Source organism: Larus michahellis, chromosome 2 (assembly GCF_964199755.1).
Source record: "Larus michahellis chromosome 2, bLarMic1.1, whole genome shotgun sequence".
NCBI classification, from domain to species: Eukaryota; Metazoa; Chordata; class Aves; order Charadriiformes; family Laridae; genus Larus; species Larus michahellis.
In genome coordinates this window covers 35,373,073-35,385,788 of record NC_133897.1, presented here as the reverse complement: position 1 = coordinate 35,385,788, position 12,716 = coordinate 35,373,073, and the positions used below count along the sequence as shown (strand labels likewise).

Below are 12,716 nucleotides of genomic sequence, written 5' to 3'. Positions count from 1 at the left end.
ACGGCGTGGGTGTGTGGGTGTGTGTGTTAGACTGGATATTAGGATAAGTTTCTTCACTGAAATGGTTATCAAGCATTGGAACAGGCTGCCCAGGGAAATGGTGGAATCACTATCCCCGGAGGTATTTAAAGGATGGGTAGACGTGGTGCTTAGGGACATGGTTTAGTGGCAGTTTTGGCAGTGTTGGGTTGATTGTTGGACTCGATGATCTTAAAGATCCCTTCCAACCTAGACAATTCTATGATTCTAAAACTGCAGCCATTTTAATTCTATAAATGAGAAAAATTTCCAATTTAAAAAGTAACCCAAAGAAATAATGCTAAGGCTAAACAATTTCCTCATTAAAAATCACTACCTAAGTTACATAGTAGCAGAGAAGACATCTTGAATTTTGTGTTCAGGTCAGCTCCAAACCAGCAAATTTTTCCCTCAGAGCACTTTTCATACTACTGACAAGTACAAAGATTTCTTTTGTTCCCCATTCATATTTAAATATGACAAAATTAAGACCAGTGGTTTAGTCCAGCAGTATACTTCTGACATGTATCAACAACATATAGTCTAGAAAAAGATCAAGCACCCCTCTGTTAAACGATTTTAAAGGAAACTATTCCCTGAGAAGCATTTCTTCATAAGCCCAGACAACGGCTGCTATATGCATTGCACTGCATTATAAAAAATTATATGTTCTTTTACCTACCATAACCAATATCTTTCTTGCAAATATAATAACTGCATGAGCAAGAAATGCCACGGTAGTAGTATTTAATACATCTTCTCTCCGTTGTGAGATTTTATTAGGTGGCAAATAGGAGGAGTTAATGCTTTACCACTTACCCCCCACCTTTCCTGTGTATTGTAAAATGGATAAGAGCTATTACAGACATCAGCTGCAGCACTGAATTCCTAGGTCCCAAGTGTACCAGTTCATACTTTAATTCCAAAGGCTTTTTATTTTATGTGACAACCAAGTAAAGGTAACACTTACGTAGCAAGTACAGTTCGAAAGTTTTTAAAAAAAGAGATCAAAACCAAAGAAAACCATAATAAAAAGCACACCAAAGAAAGCCATACTTTGACTTCATATTTCAGTGGAAATATTTTTAATTAATATTATTTCATATCCCTTCCTCTTTTCTTCCCAAATGAAAAAAAAAAACCCAAACCACCACCAACAACAATAATCGTATGCATGTTCCATTCCCTGGTAGTCCACCGAGAGATGAAACACCTGGTAGCAACAGGGAGCAATCCCTCCCGCTCTCTTGTCAAACACCACACCTAGCTGAATGCAGAAGACATGGCCACCAAGGCAGCTGTTTTTCCAAACGCAGGAAGGATGGCAGCTGCCCTGCACAGGCAGGGGTGGACTGGGGTCCCCGTCACCCCGTCCTCCCCTTCTGTGAGGTTCTGAACTGAGGGGCTGCTCAACATCGTTCCCTTGGCGCGCACCAACCCTGCTTTGCCTTGAAAAGATCTTAGGCGACGATTACTGAGAAGACTCGGTAAACCAACAAGTTGTGAAATATTGAAAAATTAAAAAAAAATTAAAAAAAATCTTTGCAGAAGCGTAAGAATTCAAATCCTACCCTTCTCCTTGTAAACAGATGTTTACTTGCTGCTTGTTACAAATGATTGCAATTTAGGCTGAAAGAACAAGAAAGCTAATTGCTGCTGCCGCTCGGTCCTGCCATCTGAAGCAGGATGTTTGGTTGGCAAGAGGATGAGATGCATCTGAGCAAACAGCTTTCTAACTTTAGCAGACTTTGTGTCTTTCTGCAGTGAAAGCATGAAGGAGTATGGTGTCAGAAACTGCATGGCTAAAGCAGAAATAACAAAATACACCAAAATGTTCATATACCTTTTAATACAGAAAAAAGTAGTACCTATGTTTCAACTTGCTCACAGAAGCAACAGTGATGCCTTGTCTTCCCTAAGTTCCTATCTTTTAAAAATCAAAGGGATTTCGTGCTCAGAGAAGCAGATGCCAGATAGCACGTCTATACTTGAGCCTCCCCGGACAGCCTGGCAATGCCTTGCAGCTTGCCCCACTGAACTTCAACATATTGACAAACGAAATCACAGAATCACTTTTTTCCTCAAGTCTTGAATAAATCAGTGAAAAGTGTTAATGCAAAGGCAAGGATTTCAAGTGACATATCTTTTTTAAACAAGCCCTGTACTATTTAAGTCAAAGACGATAACCAAATAGTTCAAAGCGCAGCTCCAACACTTTATCAGAATAAATTGGCGTCATTTTACTGCCCATCATGCCAGAGCAACCGCTTGTGGAATGAATTCACTCTCAGAAACACCATTTTGATACAAACTCACTAAGCACAACATGCAAAATACAGTCAGATCTTTTAAATTCAAAACTTTCTTCCTTGAAACATTAGAGTTAAGACATAAAACATAAATACATACTTTAAGAAAAGGATAACAGGCTGTCCTACAGTGTCCAAAAGCATATGCATTGTTTTGCTGTGCTCTATACACATCGAATATCCTCCTAGGTAAGAGTATACGACTTCATTTTCAACTGGTAGTTATGAAACCTCTATGAACACACACATACCTACACACACGGAAGAATGTGATAGCTACACACTTATACAGATGGTTATTCTACTAGGTTAAGCCAGCTGTGAGGATTCCTATTTACCACAAAACAGTGAATATTCTTGCACATATTTAGGTACATTCCATGTGTTCACGTGTACCTTTAAATTATAGGTAGATTGAAAAAAGAAAGGCAAGATACACATTTTATTTCCCTTGTCATTGTGGTGTACAGGCACGCACAACTTGAATACTAATTTTTTTTTTTTCCACAAAAATTCTGAAGCAAACACAAATTGCCTGTCATTGCAAATCAAGGCTAGTAACATTAGGCAACATATGCACTCTAAATGTAGACTTGATATACTTGCATACCATCAAAATACGCTACAGCATACTTGCCAGAAGAGAAATTTGAGGATTGCAGGTGGTTCTGTCCGACCTGCGTACCCTGGGTTCATGGTAATAAATATTCCAGTTGATGACTTCAATGTAACCTTTTCACCAAGGAATAGAAATCTGTTATAACGAAGATAACACAAAAAATCTACAGTTGGATTAGATGTAAACAGCATCGTACAAAGCCAGCCATCACAGGTCAGGAGATGAAGGTGCCTCTGGGCCTGGATCCAGTCTCGCACAGCAGCCAAAAGCAAATGCCTAGGAAAGTTTATTAGAGCTGAGCAAACAGAGGCATTTCCCTGGTAGGCACCAGCTTTTACTAATCTATGGCTCCTCTGGCCAGCACTGAATTTGGAAAGAAAAGACTGGGTTGTTAGAGCAACAAAGAGAGCATATGGCCGAAGCATGTCTATAAGACGAATTAATTTTTAAAGCATGTAGAATAAGTGAGACTGATAGGGATGCGGTGGGTTTGAAAAGGCCAGGAGGCAGCATCGAGTAAAGGAAGCAGAAGAAGGAGAACATGGTACAGTGGAAACACAAGGGCTGTCTCAAAAACACTGGGAAACACTGGAACCCCTGGGACTTCTTGCAAGGTTGAACCCCACCAAACTTCTCACCCACATGATGCAATGATTTCACACGCTGTGACTTGAACAGGGCCAGGGTTTCAACAGCAGAGCTTTAATTGGGTTCTTGTAGGGCCAGGAGTTTACTCACATTTATTGCTACATTTTTAAGTTAAAGTTATTTTAAGGCAGTATATTACACAGGTGATTTAATGTTACCATCTGCTCCCTCACTGTGTTTACAAAGGGTTTCATGTTCATGTAAAATTATGATGTGGCACTACTTGGAAAAGGCTTACTTTAGATATGAAAACCAACCACATCAACATTTTTTAGCGAGTGGTCACGCAGGATGAGAAACAGGAGGCTCTAGTTGCTGCTTTCCCTGTTTGAAAGACTAGAGCCCCTGAATTGTCCCCCTCAAGTGAGGGTCATAAGCATTAATCCAGCCAGGATTGCTGGGTGTATCATTATGGATCACCAATTTTAACAAGAAAATCCACTCTGGAGCCAAAGGATTTACAGAAAAAAGCTTCATCGTATGTGGTGTGAAAAAGTCCTGGTTTGGACTTTCACACATGAAAAAAAAAAAATATTCTTTTGCTGAAACCTCCTGATTGACCTTGGTATAAATCCGCTCATATTCTTCTTCAGACTAGACACCGAATATATACATTGAATTACACAAGAAATATTTCACTTATTTTAAAAGTAATGGACATTAAGATCACATCATGACTTCAGTACACACACCGACCTGCACACACATGCTCAAAGACATTGTGTCTTAATAACCTTATAAAATTCACGAGGTATGAAAAAACACTGAACTTCTAAGACACATTTAACTTTTTATTCGCTGAGATAGATAAAGCAGACACTGTTACTAGTAGCAGTCATTACCTGTCAGTCAAAGGTGCAGTAACGAGCCAAGGGGTATTTCCCAAGTACTCGTTAAAGTACTGAAACTGAGCATCGCAAGTGTTGGCAGAACAGCGTTCCTGGGCGTCATCCCGTCTGTGGCGTAGCTGTGACAGCCAAGCAAAAGCTCAGGAACTGGTGACCTAAGAAGCCATTGCAGGGCCATTCTGCCAGGTAGGAGCTACTCAGATGGAAGAAATGCGACCCATCACAAAGCTACAGCTGTCATCACTAGGTTTCACACCTCACTCCTCGCCACTTATGACTAATAACTACTACAACCAATTATAAAGGATTAGACACACCTCGAGGCATTTTTGCTTTTATTCAGACGCAAGTGTAATATAAGATCTTTTTAATAGAGCTATTACGGCAGAACATGTTGCCACTTATTAAGCCAAGACCTCTCCTTACAAACATTGCAGTCTTTGCATGGGAGCCTGCACTACTTTGACCAGAATGAGTCTCATTTTACTCCTCAAGCCGTGTTTCTTCTTGTCTTAATGCTGTCTTAGAAACCTGTTTTATTTCTGAGGCTCAGGAGGTCAGAAGGAAAATGAGAATTCTTTCCCATTTCACTCCCCATACAGTGAAACACTTCACGCATTCAAACCAGCACCATATGACAGCCACCTTAGCTTTACCTGAACAAAGTTACTCACAGAGAGAGCACTTTGGTTTAAATAAACACTCAAAATTGTCATTGTATGCACTCATAAAGAGTCACCGCAGGAGAGGAGTGCCCTGCTCTAAGGATGCACGTGTATGCCTCTAAAAGGAGTGCAAAAACACACTGGGAAGGACTGAAGATGGAATAATTAAAAGCAGGTAACTGAAGACTTTTGGAAAAACCGCTCACACTGCCCAAGGATTGTCTGCACTCAGTTTTGTGATCTGAAATTTAAAGGAAATATCTTGCCGTTCACAGAAAACCCACTAAAAGTTTGAGCGGTTCCCAGAAGCAGGACACCTGACTTTTGTTCAGGAAAACTTTAAATTCAGAAGGCAATTTCTGACGAAAACACAGGTGTGGCACACAGCTCTGAATCTGTCTTCATGATTATAACTATTACAGCTTCTCCTCCCTCATGCCCACGTGCAGATCCAGACCCAAACTTGGTTTAAGTACTATTAACTCTTCTCAAATCCACTAAAACCGTGAACATAAAATATAGCTGATCCAAACACATACCTTATGAGCTACAAGGCTGGCTACGACATCTCTAGTGTGAACATCTATGGTGCAAACGGTCATGATTTTCCATTGATCACCCAAAGGAAGTTCTCCAAGCAGCACGGTAATAAGAGCATTTAGATGAGTGACCTGAAAGGATTTAAGTAACCGTCTAAGACCAGATGCGTCCCAGTACCATCTATCATTATTGCTACTAGAAATTAGTTCTGCCTACATCATGAATTAAATCACCACAAAAACTAGCTTTTATGTGCAAATCTACTGATATTAAACCTCAGATGCCAGAATAAATCCTGGTTTAAACAGATAATTCAAACACCTCCAAGACAACGACAATCCACAAATACTGAAGATGGTGAAGTAGGCAGGGTAGGAAGAACGAGAAGATTTACATGAAGTTGAATTGTAAATTTTGTGGCTACTATCTCCATTGAGATATGCACCAGACTCTGCAAAACTTGTGGTACTAACTGCTTGAGAACTGTTTGAAAATACACCTTAGGAAAGAACACGTTTTAAAAAAAGGCAAAGTAACAGAGGGAAAATCACAAAATATGACATGAATTTATTATACAGACTTACATAGTAGAAAGACCCTATGGAATTTTTCAGATTTCATATTAATAGGACAGAAAAATGTACGCAGCTAATGCACGTAATTTTAAGGAGGGAAATATAACTAACATTAATAGAAATATATATTTTATTGGGCAGCTAGCGTGAGACAGAACTATGCTTGTACATGTTTTAAAACTCCAGCTTAAAAATGGGTGGTGAACTAGTGAGATCTTAAAACACTACACTCTCTGTATTATTTAATATACAAAACCACCTGCTGGTGCTGTTTTTTACTGAGACAGAGTTAAAGTCCCTGAATGTAATACTCCATCGAACAAGTTATTTGAGAATCACTGTCTATGGCCTAATAGATTTTGAAACTGCTTAAAAAAATAAAACCAGCAGGTAACTTCACCAGGCTTCTTGTTTTTCTGTATCATATCATCAATAGCAACATCTCGAATGAAAGAGTCAGGTACACTGAAATGTTTCTGGCATCTTCTTTTAAACACACCCAAAGCCCCACTTCTTTATGGCAGTGAGCTGCTACCTGCAGAGAGGTCCAGGTGATCTTTCCTAGTCCACCCTTTTTACAGCAGAACCAGTCCAAAGCGCCCACCACAGGTTACACCATCAGGAAGCAGCAGCAGCATGAGACAGTGCTTTGCTCTACTTGCAAAGTGACCACAGAAACATAGCCTGCCTGGATCACCTAGAGGTTCATCATGGATCAGTCTCTGCCTTTCACAGAAGCTAGCAGAGATTTTTAAAAAACAAACCAGACCTAAACACACCAACCAACCAACCCAACAAGAAAAAAACAAAACAACAAAAAAAAAAACCCCAACAAAACGCTCATAAAAAACGAGTCCAGGAGATGGATGTCCTGGAAATACATGGCACAATTTGTCACAGGCTCGTCAGCCAGAATTTACTAAACAGTAAGAACCCCAACAACCCAAGAAACCCAAACCCTCAAAACCACACCACCTATTTTATCATCATATTTAATAGTCATGAACTGGACTGAAATTTGGCTAACCTTTCATATGATTTTTTTTTTTATACTTCCGTCATTCTGTAGCCAGAAGTTCCATATTTTAAACTGTACACTGTGTGAAAGTATTTCTTTTGTTTAAAGTCGGCTATTTAATAGCTTCAGGTAGTGCCTATTATAGGTCTTGTATTATGAGAAAGGGCAAACAAAGATTAATCTTTATCCACCTCTATCAGATTTCCTCCCCCTTAAAAGTCTCTTTCCTATTTCATATTTCCCTTAGGCAGATTTTCTAGGTTGGAAAAGAGAAGCAAAACTACTTAGGGTTTTCACAAAGAGAAACAATACTCACACCAGAAACAAGGGTGAAGTAAAAAAAAAATCAAACTGCAGAAGGCACCCTTCTGAAGCAGGACCAAAACTAATAATACTAGAAGTATTTGAAGTATCAAACTAGAAGTTTGATTTGACACAAACAAAACCAACAGCTTTGGCTTCCTTACATAAATATATGTTTAGTATTCGTATTTCATATACGTACTGGTTGCATATTCTGTTCTTGTGACACCATCATAGTTGATGTTTGGAAGTATCTTTGCTTTTGCCTTTCATCTCAGTTCAGAATAATCCTACAGAAACACCAGTAATTAAGACGTGATAACAACGCCCATGAGAAAACAGAAAAGGAAGCAAAAGGCATATTACTTTTTTCAGTAGATGCTAATAGCAGTTAATTTACTACAGGACTGAAATCACTAGATACGCCACCCATCTCTTTTTATGAGACCATTTTCACTGAGTTGAGCAAAAAGAAGATATCCATACCTGCTTCTTGTGGCAGTCCTTCAGGGTTGATGCCAAGCTCTTTTCCAGCCTACCGAATGCCATTTCAACATCTGAAAACCACCAGATGTGTGAACCAGTAAGTGCAACCTGGCCTGGGCAGTCAAACCCCCACGGCTCGCTCTGCTTCTCTTCATAGGCCGGTATTGCCTCCATGACGCGGAGGCGCACTCTTTTGTGTAGTTTCCGCAAGGCGTTGCAGCCAAGACTCTACCGTTTGAAGAAAAAAAACCCAAACATGCATAAATTTATGCACGTAACATAAATGATAACAATATAGGAAGCTCATCTCATTAATCTTTACAAAGGATTTTCTTTACGTACGCATTCTTTACAAACTTGAACTGAGAGTGGGGTTTTTTCCCTTCCATTTTCTCTCTCCTACTGCCTCTTTGGTAGGATTTACTTCAGAGGAGCCTCTCCCAATTACCGACATTGTTTTGTTTTACATATCCGCTTGACTTAAACACACAGACATACTGTCTTAGAGCTGCAAATATGGAAGTCTGAAATTTTAGTCTGTGTCTGCACAACAGCAAACACAGACAATAGAGTCTTTCCTATGTCTCTATGCACTCAGATGTAGCTGTGTCTTGGAGAAACCATCTCTAAGAGGCAAGCTGCATATATTTGCCCATTCAGTCTGGGGCCTCCCTGCTGAGACAATCAATCATTAGAACCACATGCAACATTGATTTTATGCAATGTGAACGCTTATCCATTCAGCCCTGTTCTGAGAACAATAAGTTATTGTCTGACAAGCTGCTGATCTGTTCTTTCTGACCTACCACTACCCAGTCAGCACACATACTGGCTGGCCAATTAGCAAATACGAGGCTCAAAAACAGCCAAAACCCTGTTCAGCTGATAGGAGACATGGGAGAGAGCTGGAGGTCTGAGGGGTGTGTGCTAAAGGATAAGAGGAGATCTGAAAGTATAATGGAAGATGAAATAAAAGGGCAGAAGAGAGGAAGTATGATAAATGCAACATTCAACCATAGGCTTCATCAGTTCTGTGGCTTTTAATATATTTTTTTTCTTTTTCATTGTTCCTAAACACTTAACTCTCTACACTTCTTAAAAAACCAAAACCGCAACTTAAATACAAGGGGCAGCTTGACAATTCATTAAATTATTAGTTTATTATACAGTTTTGGGCCACAAAATGTTTTGAAATTTGGAAAAAATAATAGTAAGGGAGTTTTTAATCTTTTTTTATTTTTCTAAATTTACATTTTTAAAAGCAGCATTTCATGCCATTGAAAGCATCTATTTACTCTACATCCCCAAGAGGGCAAAATCTGTAAAGGATATTTCACATAACTCAATGTACCTGGCCACTGCATCCACACCCTTCATAGAAAGAAACACACTTCTTTTCCCTACTGTACATCCCAAGGGCAGTATTTGCAGATTCCCCTATATTCTCATGAAATTTAGAATCAGCAATGTTGTCAAAAAGTTTGATAAGATGATGCGCCACCTGCACCCAAAAATACCAGACGTATAAGGAAACCATTTATCTTAGATCTGTGTCAATCAAACTACTTCAATGCATATTTCTATTAAAGTGGATGACTGCCATTTGCTATACGCAATAAGATTTTGTGGTTCAGCAAAATTTAACACAGTTTTTAATCAACTAAATGGATAGCGTGAAGTCCTTGCACTAATCTTACAATTGCGTTTCATATTCTAATGCTTTCAGCACATAGTCTTCAACTGATCTTAGCGAGTACGATGCACTGAATGACCAGGTGATTATGCAATATTTTCATTCTTAAATTTTAAAGGCAATAAAAAAAAAACCTGAAAAAACAGATTTTTTCCCATAGTGTAAGAATACTTAGGCCAGTTGAACAAATAATAGGAGTGCTTCTGATTTCTCTGGTGGTGCAGACTGACACAGCAATGCTATCTGACTGTTGCATGATCACTGCACCGGAGGTTTTTATGGGAAAAGCTAGGGGAAAATGGTCACAGATAAAGTAGTGAATAGAGTTCATTACACTATCGTCAGTTGCCAGAAGGGTCTGAAGGACAAAGATGGCTAAATATAAAACTGAGAAGTCTTGAAATTGTTATTACAGCTAGTGCTTATTTCACAAATTGTCGATTCGGGTCTAAATGCCTTGCGTAACCATACACGTCTCCAAAGACCATGGAGTTTGAAGATCACTGTCTACACACCAGCATGCTCTACTCCTGACAACTAGAAAGAAGAATTGTTTGGTTGCTCTTGTATGTGGCACACAGCAACGCGTAGATGAAACAAGTCACTGACATTTAGTCATGTGAAGGAGCTATGAGACTCTGTCATTGTGTTTGAAAAGGCTCAGTGTTCAGGCCTCAGAAACCCTTCATCCTCTTGGAAAATATCAGTTCTTCTGTTACGTGTCACATCACATCTAAAAAGGCTTTGCCTGAGACACACCAATAACTCTAGCACTCAGAGAATTAATGGCCACGGCTGGACAGTCACCGAGGCCAGAAGTATCATCTGGCACGTAGATAACATAGTATACAGCTTCTGAAATACATCAAAGTGCCTGTGTTTTTATACAAATCGGTCTCAAAGTGTCACAAAACCTAGCAGATTATTGTTCAACGGAGGAAAACAGGAGGATTGCCACAAAAACATTCCTCGTACAATGGTCAGCAGCTCAGTCGGTAACAGCCTAACGGAGACCATAGATCTTTCAGTCTTACTTATCATCACTACGCACAGCACGCCTGAAATTCGATCAATCTGTGCCAGAAGGAGAATAGATTTGATGATCTCATTGACCTTTTGCATTTCTAATTCCTACAAACCTACAACCCAAAAATCCAAATAAATGCAAATTAGACGTGGCTAACTTTCCAGCAGGAGACAGCACAGGATTTTAACACTTCTCCTCAGAATGATGGTTTAATCTCTTCTTGCTGAACACCTTGTAGTTATCCTACCTGGGGGGAGAATGTTTATTACCTTCCTTAGACAAAGCGTTTCTATTTGTAAAGTAAATTAACACTCAGAAACAAAGGTGCAGTTCTACGATACTATCTCCTCACATGGTTAGATGGAAAACTTGCCTTTCTGTAAGCAAAATGACGTGTAATAGTCTGCTAGGAGGTTCCTCTGATTTGGCTGTGTTCCTTTTGAAAGGACATCTAGCAAGTCTGCTGAAGAAAAAACAGAAGCGAGAAAAAGCTATGCACTTGGTTTCTGAATATCCAGCCAGAGCTTTTTTCACAAAGAGAAAGCCTGAAAAGAAGACAGATTTTAATGACATGTGCCTTTAATGATCCTAACACCAAGAATTCTCTCCCAGTTAGAGACGAAATCAGACTAAACAGTAAAACAGAACAATACAATCCACTTTTCATTTAAAATAATAACAATGAATACAGCTGTAAGGAACAGAGAAGGTGGCAAACCTTACATATTTCCTTCCCAGAAATTGAAACATAATATGCTCTTTTTACTCATTCAGACCAAGGAAACCAAGAGAATGGAATTGTGCCAGAAAAGTCCCTGAAAAGGTACGTTTGGCTAAGCAGAAACTCCCCTTCAACCTTCCAGAGTCCAGCCTTAGAAAGTAAGGGACAAGAATAAAATTTCTTACTTGACAGGGCAGTTATTTGCACATAAAAGAATTAAAAAAAAAAAAAAAAAAAGAAGAAAGAAACTAAAAGCTAAGAACCAGTCTAACGGGGGAGAAAAGTTACCACTTTTCTTAAGATGCACAGGTTTTCTTTTATGTATGAAGGATACCAATGTGTTTTCACGTTTGTTATTGACACAAAAAGTATTAAGAATCAAAGTACTCAATTACATGCCTATCTGGAGAGGAAAAAAACCCCACATTTATTTATGTGTGACTGATGCGCTTCAGCTATTAGCTTGGTACCCTCATAACAAAAGTGACATATAAAAAAAAACAGGTTTGTGTTTTGTATTTTTTTACCCTATACATTTTTCTTCAAGGAGAAACAGGCTGTGACTCCAAACATCGCTGCCTCTACAGGCAGGAAGAGTGAACGCCAGTGGGAAGTTCAAGGCATACCTTTAAGCGTGTTGAAGGAGGTACCTTTGCTGTGCACAATCCCCTGTCTCCTGCTGTAACCCTGAAAGAAAGACTCCCACCTCCCAGGTTGCGGATGGGGAGAAAATGAATTTGATCCAAACCGAACGTATTTGCAAGACCCTTGACAATTTTTACATCATGCCATCTATTAACAAGGAACCAATGCCTCAAGTGTAACTGACTATATAAAAAGCACTGGAAGTCCGATATGTTGAATAGAAACAAGTGACAGAACAGAAACAAGATCAGATCGTCTCACACCTATACAAAAAGCAAGCGTGACTTGACAGCTCTCATTTCCTGACTGTTACAGAATTACATTTTAGAAAAATTAATAATCATGCTGGAAATTTTACCTGTGCCGCAAAGCTTCAAATTTTACATACACCTTTGGCTCGGCTGCAGCTTCCATCACATTTTCTGTATTTGCTATGTCACTCACCAACCGCTGTACGGAACTGCAAGGAAGTTATTGCAACATGTGTAATTCCCCTCAATTTTTTTTCTACTTCATACTGTTCACTATACTGGGTCAAGGAAAGCACTAGGAAAAAGAACTGGAAGAAGGCACCTCATCAGCTTGTTTTAGGTTCTATTTC

At 39.2% G+C, this 12,716-nt stretch overlaps 1 protein-coding gene across 1 annotated transcript in view; it reads right to left on the bottom strand.

Annotated features, from left to right (window-relative positions):
* The window catches only part of LOC141738323 (uncharacterized), a 134,939-nt gene that overhangs the window by 109,607 nt on the left and 12,616 nt on the right, over positions 1-12,716 (bottom strand). Inside the window, 5 exon segments of the mRNA XM_074573523.1 lie at positions 5,647-5,778; positions 8,030-8,257; positions 9,381-9,530; positions 12,097-12,262; positions 12,474-12,575. Coding sequence (XP_074429624.1) covers positions 5,647-5,778; positions 8,030-8,257; positions 9,381-9,530; positions 12,097-12,262; positions 12,474-12,575 — 778 coding nt within the window.